We start from the raw sequence: 18988 nt of genomic DNA on the forward strand, positions 1-18988 counted from the left end.
GTTGCACCTGAGACGCGGGTTGCACCTGAGACAACGGGTTGCTCGCCCTCCTTACAACCCTCACCGCCCTGGGGGGCAGGTGACAAATTGCCCCCCCCCCGGTGAGCCGTCCCACTCCCGACCGGCGTGGCGTCTGGTTCGTACCGCCAGTGTAACACGTGGTGCTAGGAGGAGGCTTTCCTCCTCCTAGGAGGAGGGGGGGTTGTTAAATCGCGTCAAAATACGTCGTTAAAGGCCGTAATTATAATATATATATTGGGGGGGGGGGGGGACAAAAAGGCGACCGCGGTAATATCAACTTAAAGTACCAATAAATATTCAAAATCCAGGTTTTTTTTGGGTTCATATATACGCGATTTAACCCCCCAAAAAAACCTGCATTATGGATGATATTTTGTTCGCGAAAGCCTCGGGTTAAACCAAACTACTGTAACCATGATGGCTCGTGGAGAGGCAGAGTCTGGCCACCGCATTGCCGGCGATTGGTGAGATTTTCACGACCTACAACGTCTCTGTGCAAGGAAATGATGGAGGCGCCCGAGTGAAGAATAAAAACTAATGGTTGTGAAACTTAAACTCGTGAAACTTAAACTCGTCAAACTTAAAATTGTGAAACTTAAACTCGTGAAACTAAAACTCGTGAAACTTAAACTCGTGAAACTAAAAGTCGTGAAACTAAAACTCAAGAAACTTTAACTCGTGAAACTAAAACTCGTGAAACTAAAACTCGTGAAACTAAGACTCGTGAAACTAAAACTTGTGAAACTTTAACTCGTGAAACTTAAACTCGTGAAACTTAAACCACGTGAAACTTAAACTCGTGAAATACATTTTCTATTTTTTCACAGTCGGGCAGGGGGCTCGCTCTGTCCCTCACATTCGGAGGCGCAGGCACATACAATTAATACATTTTAAAATCTTTATTGTAAGCGACTGGAAAAAAATGAATAAATGTACTCAATTTGTGGTGGGGGGTTACCCCCCCCGTGCCCCCATCCCGAAGGAGGAGCTTCACGAGAGGACCTCCTCCTCCCTTCATCCCTCGCCACTCGTGTGCGGTGCCGTCAGATTGAGACGTTAGCTACCCTATAACTTGACCTATTATCGCCACCACGGACCATATAACTTGCCCTACAGCGAGGGGAAAAAAGTACTTGATCCCCTGCTGATTTTGTACGTTTGCCCACTGACAAAGAAACGATCAGTCTATAATTTACTGGTAGGTTTATTTGAACAGTGAGAGACAGAATAACAACAACAAAATCCAGAAAAACGCATGTCAAAAATGTTATAAGTTGATTTGCATTTTAATGAGGGAAATAAGTATTTGACCCCCTCTCAATCAGAAAGATTTCTGGCTCCCAGGTGTCTTTTATACAGGTAACAAGCTGAGATTAGGAGCACTCCCTTTAAGAGTGTGCTCCTAATCTCAGCTCGTTACCTGTATAAAAGACACCTGTCCACAGAAACAATCAATCAATCAGATTGCAAACTCTCCACCATGGCCAAGACCAAAGAGCTATCCAAGGATGTCAGGGACAAGATTGTAGACCTACACAAGGCTGGAATGGGCTACAAGACCATTGCCAAGCAGCTTGGTGAGAAGGTGACAACAGTTGGTGCGATTATTCGCAAATGGAAGAAACACAAAAGAACTGTCAATCTCCCTCTGGCCTGGGGCTCCATGCAAGATCTCACCTCGTGGAGTTGCAATGATCATGAGAACGGTGAGGAATCAACCCAGAACTACACGGGAGGATCTTGTCAATGATCTCAAGGCAGCTGGGACCATAGTCACCAAGAAAACAATTGGTAACGCACTACGCCGTGAAGGACTGAAATCTTGCAGCGCCCGCAAGGTCCCATTGCTCAAGAAAGCACATATACATGACCGTCTGAAGTTTGCCAATGAACATCTGAATGATTCAGAGGACAACTGGGTGAAAGTGTTGCGGTCAGATGAAACCAAAATGGAGCTCTTTGGCATCAACTCAACTCGCCGTATTTGGAGCAGGAGGAATGCTGCCTATGACCCCAAGAACACCATCCCCACCGTCAAACATGGAGGTGGACACATTATGCTTTGGGGGTGTTTTTCTGCTAAGGGGACAGGACAACTTCACCGCATCAAAGGGACGATGGACGGGGCCATGTACCGTCAAATCTTGGGTGAGAACCTCCTTCCCTCAGCCAGGGCATTGAAAATGGGTCATGGATGGGTATTCCAGCATGACAATGACCCAAAACACACGGCCAAGGCAACAAAGGAGTGGCTCAATAAGAAGCACATTAAGGTCCTGGAGTGGCCTAGCCAGTCTCCAGACCTTAATCCCACAGAAAATCTGTGGAGGGAGCTGAAGGTTCGAGTTTCCAAACGTCAGCCTCGAAACCTTAATGACTTGGAGAAGATCTGCAAAGAGGAGTGGGACAAAATCCCTCCTGAGATGTGTGCAAACCTGGTGGCCAACTACAAGAAACGTCTGACCTCTGTGATTGCCAACAGGGTTTTGCCACCAAGTACTAAGTCATGTTTTGCAGACGGGTCAAATACTTATTTCCCTCATTAAAATGCAAATCAATTTATAACATTTTTGACATGCGTTTTTCTGGATTTTGTTGTTGTTATTCTGTCTCTCACTGTTCAAATAAACCTACCATTAAAATTATAGACTGATCATTTCTTTGTCAGTGGTCAAACGTACAAAATCAGCAGGGGATCAAATACTTTTTTCCCTCACTGTATATCATTACCACCGACCCTATCACTGTCGATAACCCTACCACTAAGAGGCCGTCCATAAATGACGTCACGCGATTTTGGACGATTTTTGACACCCCCCTCGTCACACGGCGTCACAAAAAGTCAGACCCCCCCTCAAATATGACGTTACAAAGCTCTGCCCCCCCCCCCAAATCATATTTCCATTTTGAAAATAAAACATGCTTCAAACCGCTTTAAACTATTGTCATTGTAGTGCGTATTTAATGTGGCGCTACACTCTGATGTTTTAGGAGAAAACATTAATTAAAAAGTATATTTAATTAAGTAGAACGTGTTGTCTATATTTATTTAAAGTTGCGCATTTTGATGTGACGTCACATTTCTCAAACCTCCCCCCCCCCTCGTCACACATCGTCACGAATGTCTGAACCCCCCCCCCCCCCCCGCTAGGTGTGTGACGTCATTTATGGACGGCCCCTAACCTTATCATTACCACTGCCCCTATCACTATCACTGTCTCTACCACTACTACGGATACCATCACTGCCATTAACCCTACCACTGCCCCTATCCTTATCACTGACCTTATCACTACCACTGACACTAACTCTACCACGAACCTGATCACCGCCACTTACCGCATCACTAATTCTATCATTACCACCGACCCGATCGCTACCATTTGTTTGTTTGCTATGGCAGGACATTTGAGAACCCAGAGGAAACTCGTGCAGCGCGGGGCCACAGCAACGAAGCCGCACCGTCGGAGCCGTGGGGGCTACCGTCCCCCGCCATCACTGAATTGTCGGGGCCGTTGCCCACCGACTCCCCCGTTCCATTCATATCGCTTACCCCCCGGCTGCTCGGTCAGGTCCAGACTACCGGCCCCTAACGTCTCGCCCCCCTGTACCTCTGCCTGGGATGTCGACCGCGTTTGCGTAGCTTATTAGTGGGTCGGTACGCTCTACGCTTGCAGCGCGCTACGCTGGTTGAAGGGGATCCCTGCGTTCTGAGTTGAAGGGGCCGTTTAAACCGCCGCGCGAATACGCGCACGCCTGGCGCGTCGCTCGCTACCTCGCTATAGACACTCGTGCAGGCGAGCGATCGTAACACAGTCACACCGGCGCGCGAGCGCTAAGCACTGTTGTAAGTGATCGTACAGATGCGCGGACACCAAGCACGCTCCACACTCTCAAAGACCGCGCGACGCAGTTTTATCTCCCTGCTAGCGATTTTATTTGCCGCGAGTACCCAGTTCAATCTACGTGTGATGGTGTGGGTCAGTGGACGCTAGTCTATCCCTCGGAAGTCTTCGATTCAATTCCTCCTACCGATCGCCCCGCTCTCTACCCTGGATTAAAAAAAAAACACTTAGATTTAAGCCTCTCTCCCTCGCACTTACTTCCACCCTGCTGCGCTGAACGCTGTAAGGGAATGAGGCGGCGAGTTGTCTCTGTAGAGGGGCGAGCCTGACGGTGCTGGAGTACGTCCCACGGACGTCTCGGACGGCTGACTCTGCTGCTCCCGGAACCGCGATGATCCTGAAGAAGAACTGAACTTGCTACCTGAATCCCCCTCCCTTTATCCTACCTACAACAAAGGAATTTCGCTGTTTCGCTCCCTTGGCCTCCCGTCCAATCAGGGGCTCGGATTTTCCCGCCCTTTCGATACTCGGATCCCAGCTCGGGTGATGTCGCCGCAGTGATCTCTCCGACGTCCGCTCTCTGTTCTCCCGCTACCAGTCCACTGACCCGTGCTTGTGCGTGTGTGATTCCACTCGCGGTGGCTCGATGGCCCTTGCCGTGACCATGCAACTTTAATATTAGGTTGCGATGCCGCAGTGCATGTCAGCTGCAGGGGGAAGATCGCCCAATTTCCCTGCCGCAGGAAACCATGAAGTTCGATCCCATTAGGGACTTCTGGAAAAAAACCTATCGGCCGGGTGACCTCCCCTCCCGGCTCTACGTGGGGCGTGTGTGCATTCGTGCAGGGGGGGGGGGGGGGGGGAGCGGCGAGGGTGCACCGCGTCGGCGTCGGCATCCCCCGGTGGCGGCTTCGCGGCGGTCGGCACGGCCTCGGCAGAGCGGCTCTGCTGCGGCGGCCTCACGACTGTGCAGTGGGCAAAACGCGGACGTCTGAGAAGGCACCGGCCCCGGGAGAGTGGCGGGAAATCCGAGGCATCGGTGACGGCGTCGCGGCGGTGGGCACGGCTCCGCTGGAGCAGCTCCGCTGCGGCGGCACCACACAACACACACACACACCCCCACGTAGAACCTCGTGGGGAGGTCACCTGGCCTCCAGGTCTTCACCCAGGGGCCCTCTTCGTAGGGACATCCCCCACGGTTTCCTGGGGCCAGGGAATTGGCCGACTTCCCCCGGGTTGCATTACACCGCGGAGCCGTGAATTGACGTGCAATTGCATGGTCACGGCGAGGCCACTCAGTCGCCGCGGTTAGGACGCACACAGCACGGCAGGTAGAAGGAGGGGGACGGGGCCACGAACGATGGGCTAAGAGCACACAGGAGACAGGATCAGCCGGTAAGGCGCCGGATTGGCTGGCAGGTTTAGGGTCCTGAAGGTCCACACGAGCACCAGGGGAAGCGCCTGATTGGCCGGAAAAGTACGCTTGCACGCCGTGGCCAATGGCAACGGCCCAGCGGCGGCCCCCGTTGAGGGGTAGAGAGGGAAGCGGACGTCGTTGAAGGCACCGAGGCGGGCGCACCGATGGCGGTGGGGTATCGCGGGTCAGCCAGGCAGACCTCTGATGCAGGGAAGGATAAAATGGGAGAGAAGAATGGGGGGGGGTTCGCGTTCTCCTCCAGTCAGCCATCGGAGCAGTCAGCTTGCCGGCCACTGGGTCGTCCGTGTGACGAGTCTCAGCGAAGCCAGGCCCCACTCCCCGCGAGAACCTCGGGCAGCCTCGTCCCCCCGCGACGGCCCGCGCACATCGAGGCGAAAAGTGAGCACGAAAGAGAGAGAGTGGGGATTTAAGCGTACAAGCCTAGGGAGTCTAATTCCAAGGGGACGAGGTGGATCGGGTTTAGACCATCGGGAGATAGGTTAGACCTGCCCTGCTGACTCGGACTGACTCGGGTAACGGTGGCTCGCAGACACGCCGGGAATAAATCGTCAGTGATCAATAAAACCTTGTCGTGTGGTTTCTACGAGTGTGGAACGGTGTCGTGTGGTACGGGGATTTGCGCGCGGGTAAATCTGTCGACGCGGCCATTGTGTGCGCGCCCGACCAGGATTCCTCCGTCGTTGTACCACGTGTTTACGCGCGAGTGTGTATTCGCCCGCGTGTTTGCGCTCGCCCCTGCGTGTAACTCGTGGTTAGCGTGTGCGTGTGGCGAGCGGTGGCAGACTCGTACAGGGGCACGTGAGGTTACTCGTGCGCCCGTGTGTTCAACGTGTGCGTCAGGTAGACAGGCCGCGTACACGCGAGGTTATCCACACGGCCTTTTGTTTAGCGTGTGCCCGCGGTGAGTGGACGGCGAACTCGCCCGGGTACACGTGGGATTATTCATACTGCCCTTTAAATAATCTCCGAGACAACCGCCCAATCGGCTACGCGTGTACGAGTGACGTCCCTGCCCTCTGACCCCCGACCCCCCGTCCCGCGCGTGCGATTGGTGTGTCGCCCTAAGACCGACTCCGAATCCCCGCCCCGCAGCCCTTTAAACGATCTCCATTGCCCGCCCTCTGTTGGCGACGCGTGTGCGAAGGACGTCGTTGTCCTCTGACCCCTGACCCCCGGTTCAGCGCGTACGAGGGGTGCCAGCAAGACAATCTGTCAAGTCGCAGCCGGGGAGCGGCAGCCCTCTCCCCACGAGCGAGGAGTTGGATAGCGGCGGCTCTCACACGAGCGAGGAGTCCGCAACCTGCAGCCCTCCCGAGATCAACCCTCCCCCGGAGGGGGGCGCCGGGGGCCCGCGTCCCTCACAGCAGAAGGGGGGGGGGGGTGGAGAGAGAATGCAAACTCTCAGGAAGAAAATGCACCCGAGACAAGAACCGAACCCAGGAACTTTGTTGATTCGAGGCGCCGTTGCTGCCACCGCTTTGCTGCAGAGTTGCTTCAACGCGCGTCGAGTTGCCAGCAAGACAATCTGACAAGTCGCAGCAAACGACATCGGCTGTGGCACCCAGATTGTCAGCTGCGGTGTGCGTTACGCACAACTTCTTTCGCGCCGTACGCAAGCCAACCGTGGCGAATCGGAGGTGCGGGGGGAGGACAGCAAACTAAACACAAGCAGTTTTAAAGAAAGGAGTTTGTCAATCGAGATGATTTCAAAGCGCATAGCTCCAGTGGCTTCCTAATATTGGAAGAGCGTTCCAGACGGCCGCAGAAGCGCATCTGAGAAAGCGCCCGATGCGGTGACCGAATTTGGTCGATGGCCAGCAATGAAAATCCGCTGCGCCGAGGTCGGAATGGCTTGCGCTCCGTTTCCCATCCAGGCGGCCGTCGGTGCAGGTTACCCCAACACGGCAATTCCCATCTCGGGAACTTCTTCGAGTTGTAACCGAGATCTGGAAACCGGTGTAGAACTTCACCGCGATTGTGTACTGCGGTGTTGATCATCGGCCCAGTGCGACTGAGAAACACGTCTGGATTTGGTCGTTGGTGGGCGACCCGACGGCTGGTTTGGGAAGTTGGGATTATCAGGCACTACCACTGCAATAACATCTTATATATGTTCACCAAAGATCCCCCGTGTTGTAGCCTTAACAGACCGTTTGGGCAAGTACTGCTAGCGAGCAGCACCTACGAAGGCCGGCACTGCACACGAAGGGTTGCGTGGTCGGCACCACAACCCGGCCCACCTTTGTCTCTCGAGTGGCGATGTTTTACGACACACCGCACCAGGTACTCATTTGAGGACGAGTCGACCTAGGGAAAGGCCCAGGAGCAGTTCAGATAATCGTCATCGGTGTTCGTGGCCACGAGCGGGAATTGAACTCGGATGGCCTGGTTTCGCATGCTCGTTCACCGAACACGGCAACCGCCGGGCGCCACGAAGTGGCGCTGACATCCGCACGGCTGTGCACACTTTAAGGCAACGTGAAGTGCCGTACGCCCGCGGGCAGGTTATGGGACAGATCCAGGTGCCATGGGACGACCGACCGAGATGAGTGGCCGATGCACCACCTGTGCCCCCTACTGTACCGACTTGGTGTGTTTTATCCGACCGGCGCTCCACTCGTTGTCGGTCCTCTGCCCTCTGTTGTTGCTGGAGAGCAACTGCCTCCGAATGCCCAGTAGCAGCAGCATCCTTTACAAGCCTCCTCCAGAGGCCGATCTTAACACTGCTGGTACCAGCCATCGGCAAGTCCACTCAGCTCCACATCCTCCTGTACCACATCACTCCATCTCTTCTCTAGCCCGTGCCACGCCCATTTAGCCCCCTCTATCCGGCCGAACCAAAGCTGTTTAAGGCACGCGGTGGCTGGGCATGCGGGGCTACACGACTCAGCAAACGCAGCCTTGCCTGCCAGAGGAGCTCACCGGTGGGACTTTACCCAGACCTTTCAAGGATTTGGGAGCTCCTCGCAATCCAGCCTGGTTAAACCCAGGATTGATCGTATGCAGGCCAGCCACCACCAGTGTCAGAAGAGGTGGGGGGGGAGGTGAAGATGGGGATGTGGCGTGGCCAAATTTAATTCCCGGAACGTCGTTTGTCTCGGACTGTGCCGGCTGTAAGTAAAAATAAAAATCACTGACCACCAGCAACAATAGAAAACCAAAGAAAATCCTTTATTTAAAAAAAAAATCGAACGTTGCGCCGTTGGTAACGTGTGGGGCTCTCGTCAAAACTGCGACAAATAAATTACACCGAACATAAAGAGAGACGCCAGAGGGAAGAAAAAAAATTCAATTTAAAATGTTAACTATTTTTATGCAAGGGGTTACAACAGTGTGGGTGGTGCAACTTAAGCCTGGAACAGCAAAGCTGTGGGCGGGGTTGGGATTTTAAAGCAGATTCACTCAGATCCTTGATGGGAGCTGGGAGGATGATGGGGAGCTGGAAGGATGACGGGCGAGCGATGGCAGCTGGGAGGATTATGGGAGAGTAATTGAGGCCGAGAGGGTGACGGGCGAGCGATGGCAGCTGGGAGGATGGCGAGCGAGAGTTGTGGGGGGAGTGACCGGAGCAGCATAGCGACGAGAACGAAGAGGCGGAGTCAATGAGTGGACGTGATTCTAGATTTGAAGTTTTCGTGACTACAATGATCCATGCTCTTTGGTTCTTTCGGTAAAGTCACGTAGGTAAAAATAAAGTTAATCAAATCACGACGTTTCGATTGCAACACAAGCAATCATCATCATTACTAAAGTAATTTTTTTTGATTAACTTTATTTTAATTTTTACCTAAGTGACTTTACCGAAAGAAACAGAGTATGAGTGGACGTGCTGGAATGATTTTGCAAATTTAAATCTATTCCTCGGACTCAGGATCTACAACGCCTTCAAATATCAGTCTGAATCAAGTGTCAAGAGTCATTCTCTTTGACGGGGCTATATTTATAGTCCGGGTTTCACACCACCAGAGGGCGGCTTGCTGCAACCACCACCACCATCATCATCACCACACGACAACGACGACAACCCTGCATCTTCAACCTTGAGTGCAGAGCGGGCGACTCGGCCGTGGTGCTGGAGGGCCACGCAGGGTGGAAGTGGGAGAGGCGAAACGCGACGGGCACGGCAACGGGCGAGTGGACGGCGCTGAGCAGCGTGTGCACGGAGTGGGGCCAGCAGATCGCGTCGATATATGCTGGGCTGGTGGAGGGCGAAGGAGTGGATGAGTGGATGCTGTGTACTGGGGCTGGTGGAGGGCGGGGGAGTGGGTGAGTGGATGCTGTGTACTGGGGCTGGTGGATGGCGAGGGAGTGGTGGGATGGATGGTGAGGGAGTGGGTTAGTAAACGGTGTGTATCGGGGGCTGGTGGAGGGTGAGGGAGTGGGTGAGTGGATGCTGTGTACTGGGGCTGGTGGATGGTGAGGGAGTGGTGGGATGGATGGTGAGGGAGTGGGTGAGTGCACTGCGTGTACTGGGGCTGGCGGAGGGCGAGGGAGTGGGTGAGTGGGCGACTGGACACTGTATATCGGGGGCTGGTGGACGGTGAGCGAGCCGCCGCTCCGATGATGCTCCACACTCCGCCACCGCTCCTCGTCCTCCTCCTCACTCCGCAGACGTCGAGCCCGAGGCTGTGACCAACGAGAGGAGCCACAGGGGAGGGGGGACCGCATGTCACGGCGAGCACTAGCGGGGAGCGGCCCACTGAGGGAGAGGGAGAGAGGGAGAGAGGGGGAGAGAGGCAGCCCGGTGGCTCAAGGGCCGATCGCTGCCAAGTCGGCGCCGGCTGCGATTAAAATGGGTTCTCAAGCGCAACGAATCGACCGACGGTCTCGGACGATTCGCCGACACACTCGGTAGGCTCGCGTAGAAACACCCACGCACACGAGCAGAGCTGCGATTAAACCGGGACCCCCCCCCCCCCGGTTTAATCGCAGCTCCACGAGTGTGCGTGGGTTTCTGCGCTACGAACCCGGCGAACCGAGTTCGATTCCCAATCACGGCCAACACCGGTGACGATTATATCTGAACGGGTCCCGGGTCTCCCCTAGGTCCACTCGGCCTCAAATGAGTACCTGGTGTGGTGTAAACATCGCCACTGGGGAGACGAGGCGGTCGGGCGTGGTGCTGGCCGCACACCCTCTTGTGCGCCGTGCCGGCCTTCACAGGTGCTACTCGCTAGCAGCACTTGCCCGGACAGTCTGTTAAGGCTATACGGGGATCTTTTGTCTTTTTTGTGGCGAGTGCATGGTGAAGCGAGTGTGAGGTGAGCGCGTGGTGAGGTGAGCGCGAGGTGAGGTGAGGGCGAGGTGAGGTGAGCGTGAGGTGAGGTGAGCGCGAGGTGAGGTGAGTGTGAGGTGAGGTGAGCGCGAGGTGAGGTGAGGGCGAGGTGAGGTGAGCGCGAGGTGAGGTGAGGGCGAGGTGAGGTGAGCGTGAGGTGAGGGTGAGGTGAGCGCGAGGTGAGTGTGAGGTGAGTGTGAGCCCATGGTGTCTGGGCGCTCACTCTTGCCATCGCAGGCCACGATCTTCACTTTGTCGACCTTGACGAGGTCGGTGACCTCGCGGAACTCCACGTCGTTGAGCACGAAGGTCCACACGTTGTCACAGAACCGGTACGTGTTCAGAGAGCCCTGCACGCGGGGGAGGGAGGGGGCGGCGGGGGGGGGGGACACACACACACGGTGCCGGGGACACGGGCAGAGGATGGGTGACGCAGGGAGAGATTGGCGTGGGGACATTGTGGGGACATTGTGGGGACATTGTGGGGACATTGTGGGGACATTGTGGGGACATTGTGGGGACATTGTGGGGACATTGTGGGGACATTGTGGGGACATTGTGGGGACATTGTGGGGACATTGTGGGGACATTGTGGGGACATTGTGGGGACATTGTGGGGACATGGGGGGGGGCAGGGATGCACGGGAATTAAAAGGAGACGTACAGCACCAGAGATGCGGGGACAATTGGTGACACGGAGGGGGGGGGGGTGGGTGGGGGGTAACAAGGGAACAAATAAATAATTAGGCAAGTAAAGACCAATTAAAATCAATGCTTCACATCCTCCGATTAGCACGGTTGGCTACGTATGTTGCGAAAGAAGTATTAACATACAAGTACTGAATTACGTGCGTAGGAATACATTCAGGTAGAGTGTACGAGTCGAGTGGGCTAAACGGCAGAGCATGGGCGAGAGAACACATGGGCTGATGCGAATGCAAGATGCAGCGCTGATCAGACTGCAGCAACAACGGAAAGCGGAGGAGCGATGCTCACGACAACGAGCGGAGCGCGCTGGGCGGCGAGAAACGCAGTGCAATGGGTGGCACACTTGGTATGCATCTGCCAGTCATCTCAGTCAACACCCGGGTCTGGTCCCCATGACTTCCTGCCAGCAGCGAGCCTTACACGCTTCTAGCCTGGCACAAGCTGTTGTGCGTCTCTGTACATTTGCGAGTGTGTCTACGTGCATGCGTGCGTGGCCTCCGTCAGTCATCATCTCTGTCAGTCAATCCATAACACCGAGTCTGTCCCGGTGACCTCCTGCCAGCGAGCCTTCAAAACGTCACACCACGGCCGCAAAAGTGCACCTAGCCTGGCACGAGTTCCGCATTGACATCACCGCCACCACATACCGGGGAAGGGCGGTTGAGCGTGTGTGTGCGTGGAGCGGTAGTGTCGTGGTTAGCGTGTAGCGCTACGAACCCAGAGGCCCGAGTTCGATTCCTGCTCACGGCCAACACCAGTGACGATTATTTGAACCAGTCATGGGCCTCCCCTAGGTCGACTCGGCCTCAAATGAGTACCTGTTGTAGTGTGTAAACATCACCACTTGGGAGACAAAGGCGGTCGGGCTTGGTGCTGGCCACCCACCCCCTCGTGTACCGTTCTGGCCTTCATAGCCGCTCGATAACAGCACTTGCCCCAAAAGTCTATTGAGGCTATATAGGGGAATCTTACGTTTTTGTTTGTGCTAGTGTGTTTGTGTGTTTGTGTGCGAGCGAATCGGCCAGTCATCTCAGTCAGTCGACCCATGGCACCACCTGCGTCTGTCCCGTGACCTCCTGCCAGCGGGCGTTCGACACTTCACGTGGCTTTGACGTGCAGATAACCTGGCACAAGCGTCGTGGCGACATCGCCACCACTTAGTGGCGAATGGCGGTTGTTGTCGGGTGCGAGTGGCTTACGCGGAAGCTGATGCGGTTGCGCACGCGCTGCGCCAGCGCCGCGTTGATCGCCTTGTCGAACTGCAGTAGCACCTGCAGCGCCAGCTGAGGACTCATCTGCTGGGACTGGAGGCCCACACACAACCACCACCACCCACCACAAAACCCTCGTGAGTCACATCGCGCACAACGGCGGCAATCGGCGGCGCGCGTACAAAAGGAGGGGGAGGGAGTGTCATCTTTACCAGCCCGCACGCACGCATTTCTGGGGGGGGGGAGGCTTCAGACCTGGGACTAATTTCGTTGTTGCGATCACTTTTTTTTGTCAAGGGACCTTTTTGCCAGTATCAAAGTAGGGGAAAAAAACAGGAAGAAGTTTGTACCCTTTCTGGCAATAAAAGAGGAGTCGTTAGGATGTTCAAACACCAAATTAGAAACCTTTTTCAAGGAATAAAATCCGGCATTAACCACGCGTACTTTGTGGTGAACATGCAAACAAACGCTCTGATAATCATCAGAGCGTTGTGTTTGGTTAAGAACTACGCCACAATGGGTTATAGGATATCCCTCAAAGTCCATATCCTTGATGCTCATCTTGATAAATTCAAGGAGAACATGGGAGCGTACTTGGAGGAGCAAGGCGAGCGCTTCCACCAGGACATACTGGACTTTCAACGCCGCTACCAAGGTCAGTAGAACGAGAACATGATGGGAGACTACATTTGTGGGCAGATTCATGAACGTTATTTGGAGCATAATCGTAAATCTCGAAGAACTACTCACTTCTAAATCTTTTGTAGTCATTTTTTTGTTACTTTAGTATAAATACATGTAAATGTTCATTCATATGTGAACGAAAAGACAAATTCGCCCGTTTTCCCATTGAAAATAGGTCAATTTCAAAATATCACTGTCCTGGTCACAAAAGCAAAGTTTGTGGGGAATAATAGCCCATTTTCTATACTTTTTAGGCATAAGAAATTACGAAATAACACTTACCGCCCAGGAACAAAAAGTGTGTTACATCGTGTAATAAACGCATTGTCTTTGAAACTGATTGGTCTACAGTAGGGACAGCCAATTATTATTACTACGAAGTATTGTAATGAGAATGACACAGGCACTGTTCGTTAGTTGATATGACCTTTGCGTCACAATGTTCATTCCAAGCCAAGGACACTATTAAATGACATTGGCCGCAAGTATTCCGCGGCCTTGCCTCCCGCTGGTCCCCAGAGCCGGACACTCGGTTCTAAAAAAAAAAACCAACAACAACTCGCACTCTCCAACAACGACGACGACACCGCCTCAACGTCAGCGATCATACAGCAACATACACCGGGGGGGGGGGGGGGGGGGGGGGGGGGCTTACGTTGGGGATGCGTTCCCGAACAGGCGTGGCGACGGATATGGAAACGACGTTCGTCGTAGCGATATTAGCAGGGGAGCAGCGGTGGGCGGTTTGCGGGGAAGGGCGACGAGGTGGCGACGGGTAGCGAGAAAGGACGCCGAAGACGCCGCAGCCGCCAGCGACGCGGGCGTGAAGCCGAGACGACACAAAGCGGGCAGCGGTGTTCATAAAGCGACGGCGCATTTGCGAAACGACGTCAAAGGCGGGGGGGGGGGGGGAGGAAGACGTCAATTGCGTTTTTATTCTATGTACGAGGCGGTGTTGACGATGCACGTTGGATTTCTTCCGCACCGCACGTAGCCAACCGCGCTAATCGTGGAGGTGCCCCGCACTAAACGCAAAAATCAGTTCTAAAGAAATGAGTTTTGTCAATCTAAACGACAAATTGAAAGTGCAATGTCCCCAGTGGTCAAATAATATCGGAAGGAAGAGCGTTCCAGACGGCCGCAGAAGCGCGCACCCGGAAGCGCCACGCGATGATGATGATACGGTTACCGTCTTGACGAGTGCTACTATTTGCGCACCACTGCCAAAGCAGCACATTACTTCAGCAATTGTTTCTTGCTGCGGTTGTCCCACCTGATGACGGACGCTTGTGTTGCGCCCGAAACGTCGTGATTTCATTTATACCTATGCAACTTTATCGAAAGAACCAAAGAGTAAGCACATTATTTGTTTGATTACAAAGATACTCTGCTAAGGCCGAGCCGAGGGAGGCTTCAGGCTACCCCCTCACCAAAATTCTTCTTTTGCTACCAAATATTAGCCGCGGTTGAAAATCGAGCCCAGGTAACGCTCACGACAATGTATACACGACTAAGACGATGTGAACAGAAAGCTCCTTTTCACCACACACTCGCACGGATCAACCAAAGTACAACTCCTAACGTTAGATCTTGCATGGAGCCCCAGGCCGAGGGAGATTGACAGTTCTTTTGTGTTTCTTCCACTTGCGAATAATCGCACCAACTGTTGTCACCTTCACACCAAACTGCTTGGCAATGGTCTTGTAGCCCATTCCAGCCTTGTGTAGGTCTACAATCTTGTCCCTGACATCCTTGGAAAGCTCTTTGGTCTTGGCCATGGTGGAGAGTTTGGAATCTGATTGATTGCTTCTGTGGACAGGTGTCTTTTATACAGGTAACAAGCTGAAATTAGGAGCACTCCCTTTAAGAGTGTGCTCATAATCTCATCTCGTTACCTGTATAAAAGACACCTGGGAGCCAGAAATCTCTGATTGAGAGGGGGTCAAATACTTATTTCCCTCATTAAAATGCAAATCAATTTATGACATTTTTGACATGCGTTTTTCTGGATTTTGTTGTTATTCTGTCTCTCACTGTTCAAATAAACCTACCATTAAAATTATAGACTGATCATTTCTTTGTCAGTGGGCAAACGTACAAAATCGGTAGGGGATCAAATACTTTTTCCCCCCTCACTAACCCCCTACACCCTCCCCCTCTCCTCAATGTTTCAAGAGCCGCACCGCAACAACGTCACAAAGCGGCAATCCTTAAAGAGCCGCGTGCGGCTCTGGAACCGTATGTTGTGCCCCCCCCCACGAGTCCTATAACCCCATGGAGCCGCAATCCCATTCTACTCAAAGCCCACACCCCCTCTTTTTAGCCCTTCGTGGAAACGGCGCCGTCCCCGCCAACCTCCTCCATCAGCCGGATCATCGTTCATGTAGCCGTCAACCACCCAATTCGTTCCTCCCCACTTTATTGCAGACCAATTCATTCAGACCGTATTGGTCACCCCGTGGTGCCCTTATGAATGTCAACGTTCGTCCTACACAAAGTTCGATCACAAGGGAGAAACACAAACACATGGACATTTACACCATTGGAAACCTCATTTGCCAGTAACAAAAAATGATAATTGGTTTTTTACCCTTTTATCTGGCAACAAAACTGACTCCTTGTAAAAAAAGGTGTCAGTTTTGTTGCCAGATAAAAGGGTAAAAAACCAATTATCATATTTTGTTACTGGCAAATGAGGTTTCCAATGGTGTAAATGCTTAACCCGAGCTCTCATACTCTGATGGTGCATTGTCTTTGAGTTGTGCGCCTTTTGGCGTCTTCTGGTCCAACACCATGTGAGACGAGGCTCTGAAGAAAGCCGTCTCGGGTGTGGACCAATCAATTTCAAGGACAGTGCCACATACATTATCAGAGTTGTTGTTTTTTGTTTGCGTTCCGACCGCAGGTATTGTGGTCAATGTAAACGTGACTCCTTGTAAAAAAAGGTGTCAGTTTTGTTGCCAGATAAAAGGGTAAAAAAACAATTATCACATGGACATTTGTTTTAACTCAATTTCTCTGTACAAGAATACGGGGTAAACCATATGGCTTTACAGGTATGCCACTATACACTACTATCAACTACTACATACCCGTCAACCACTTATCAGTGCCCTATCTTATGACAGCCCAACTCGGACCTTATTGGTCTCCCCGTGCACCTTGTGTCCACGTTCGTCCTACACAAAGTCACCATCACAAGGGAGAAACACAGACACAAACAAACGCTTCGCCATGTGGACCTGAAATCTCGATTTTCCCCTGTACAAAAATATGGGCTAACGCGTATGGGTTGCGGCAGATGTGTTGTTTCCTTGAGCATGATACAAACAAAAACCACTTCGTAAGATCACCACACCAAGCCTCGTGTGGTCTCTAAACTCCAACCACGGCCAGGACGTGCGCATCTCAAATTAAATACTTAAGACCGTGTGTTAGTGAACACCGTGGGACGAGGGAATCCCACACTCCCCACAGCCTAGCGAGTTAGCAGCACCTACAAAGTCCGGCACGGCACACGAGCGGGCGGGCGGGGCTGGCCAGAACCCACGCCCGGCCGCCTTTGTCTCCCCAGCGGCGATGTCCGCTACACACACCGCGCAACCGGGTAACTCGCTTGAGGCCGAGTCGACCTAGGGGCGAGGCTCAGAACCCACCTCGGATCGTTCCCCTCACCCGGGCGTCGGCGGCCGCGAGCGGGAACCGAACTCGACCCGCCCCGGGCTCCCACCACCACCACCACCACAACTCACGACCACGCCACCGTTTAAACCGCCGATAATCAAACAACAACACAAACAACAGCGGCCACACGTCCAGAGTGTTAGGAGAACTCCACTCTGTCGCTCGGGCCTACGTCTCCCGCGCGGAGCCTCGAGCTCGCCTAGCGCCCGCTGCCGCCGCCGCCGCCTCAGCGCCCGCCACTCGAGCCCGCCCGGGGTCGCCTCTCTCGCGCGGCGTAGGTCGCCTTCACCTGGATGAGCTCGTCCAGGCTCTCCTGGAGGCTGTTGCCCAGCGTCGTGTTCCTGTACAGCTGGTAGGCCATGGTGGAGGTGTGGTGCGGGTGAGGAGACGGAGCCCTCACGGGTGGAGGTGGGGGTAGCGGTGAGGGCGAGCGGCGAGGGCGAGTGGTGAGGACAGCGGTGGCGTGAGACGACAGCGGTGAGTTGAGAGCGGTGGCGTGAAGCGACAGCGGTGGCGTGAGGCGACAGCCGTGGAGTGAGCTGAGCGCGGCTGGGAATCGCCGTCACCTTCGCCTCTTCCTTATATAGGCGGACGGCTCTACGGCGCCCGGCGAGGGACACAGGGTGAAGCCAACAAAAAAAACGCGATTAAAAAAACTTGTAACGCTATCACATTCAGATGTATTGGAGTTTTAAACCCCCCTACTCAGCGCTTTCGCGAACAATATTATGCATAATAGAGGGGTTTTTTTTTGGGTTAGATCGCGTAAATATAAATGTGTCGTTAAATCCGCCACCACCCGACGCAGCCAATTAGTAAGTGTTGTCGCGTGAACAAAACGTGCCAATCCGTGACTGGTGTATTGGAGAGTAAACCCACTACAACATTTGCAATGTTACTCTCTGCGTTTACTCTCCAACACACCCGTTGTGCTGTACCAGTAACGAATTGCCATGTTGTGTTTACGTGCGCAAACCTTGCTAGTTGGCTGTGTCGGGTGGTGGCGGGTTTAACGACACCACATTTATATATTTACGCGATATAACCCCAAAAAACAACCTCTATTATAGACTTTGGGGCCGTCCATAAATGACGTCACGCACCTAGCTGGGGGGGGGGGGGGTGTCAGACATTTGAGGCACTGTAAGCGTGAACAATCAATCAAGAACTGAAATGATTTATCAAATCTTTCCAATGATTGCTAAGATAGAATCCATCTTCTCGGTTGAAATTGTCTCTGTGTTTGTATATGTGGATAGCCTCATGAACGAATCTCTCATGGAAGCCAGATGGCTTACAAAGAACCTCCGTCTTGGAAAAGTCAATGGCATGTGAGCCTACTGAATTAGAACAATGATCTGCTACGGCCGAGGTGTTGGTCCTACCGTGTTTAAGGTCTGCTTTATGTTCACGAATGCGGTCCGAGATATGGCGTTTGGTTTCTCCAATGTAACTACTACCACAGAGGCAACTTAGTTTGTAGACACCAGGGTATTGTATGTCCGGAATCACATCTTTTACAGACGGAACCAGATCACGGATTTTATGTAATGTGTTGAAACGGACCTGGATCTTGTGTTTATTCAAGATTTTGGAGATCTTTTTTTTTTTTGTGATCCCAGCAATGTAGGGTAAAGTGATGGTTTTGAAAGGCTCCTCAAGAGGGTTCTTCTTCATGGTTTGAGTGATAGCTTTGCGGATTGTATAGTCGGAGTAACCATTAGCCCTAAGAGCTTGGTGTACGTGCTTGAGTTCACTGCTTATGTGTTCCTGGTCGGATATGCATTGGGCTCTATGATACAGAGTCTTGATGAGAGAATTCTTCTGTGATGGATGGTGGTGGGAATCCGGTTTCAGATAAGCATCCGTATGGGTAGCTTTCCTGTAGACAGAGTGGCTCATTGAACCATCAGGTCTCTTTTTAATTAGGACATCCAAAAAAGGTATCTTGCCATCTATTTCGACTTCCATGGTAAATCTGATGGCTGGGTGTATGGAATTGATGTGGTCGAAGAATTTGTCTAGAGCAGGCCGGCCATGTGGCCAGATGACAAAAGTGTCATCCACGTACCTCTTCCATAAGGTTGGGCGCAGAGTGGCAGTCTGGATGGCGTCAGTCTCA

The 18988-nt window shown here is 53.0% G+C and overlaps 1 protein-coding gene across 2 annotated transcripts; it reads right to left on the bottom strand.

The window, feature by feature from the left end:
* Positions 1 to 8456: 8456 nt before the first annotated feature.
* On the bottom strand, positions 8457 to 17445 carry LOC142905693 (transcription initiation factor IIA subunit 2). Of its 2 annotated transcripts, none has more exons than XM_076052662.1 (4): positions 17156 to 17445; positions 12487 to 12591; positions 10809 to 10929; positions 8457 to 9930 (listed from the first exon to the last, which is right to left on the bottom strand). In XM_076052662.1, exons 1-4 carry the CDS (start codon positions 17225 to 17227, stop codon positions 9905 to 9907), a joined length of 324 nt encoding a protein of 107 aa, XP_075908777.1. In that variant the 5' UTR covers positions 17228 to 17445; the 3' UTR covers positions 8457 to 9904. The 2 variants fall into 2 exon arrangements, with proteins under 2 accessions (XP_075908777.1, XP_075908776.1); XM_076052661.1 differs by having other exon boundaries at positions 10803 to 10929; positions 17156 to 17444.
* Positions 17446 to 18988: the final 1543 nt, after the last annotated feature.

The sequence above is a fragment of the Petromyzon marinus genome, chromosome 57 (assembly GCF_048934315.1).
Source record: "Petromyzon marinus isolate PM22_M1 ecotype Great Lakes invasive population chromosome 57, UKy_Petmar_22M1.pri1.0, whole genome shotgun sequence".
NCBI classification, from domain to species: Eukaryota; Metazoa; Chordata; class Hyperoartia; order Petromyzontiformes; family Petromyzontidae; genus Petromyzon; species Petromyzon marinus.

What these genes read in the sequence shown, in the direction of transcription:
- LOC142905693 (XM_076052661.1), bottom strand. Translation starts at nt 17,227, where the DNA reads ATGGCCTACCAGCTGTACAGGAACACGACGCTGGGCAACAGCCTCCAG. An exon ending in GCCTGGACGAGCTCATCCAG is followed by an intron (nt 12,592 to 17,155) that starts GTGAAGGCGACC and finishes GTGGGCCTCCAG; the next exon opens with TCCCAGCAGATGAGTCCTCA. An exon ending in CGTGGCCTGCGATGGCAAGA is followed by an intron (nt 9,931 to 10,802) that starts GTGAGCGCCCAG and finishes CGTTGGTCACAG; the next exon opens with CCTCGGGCTCGACGTCTGCG.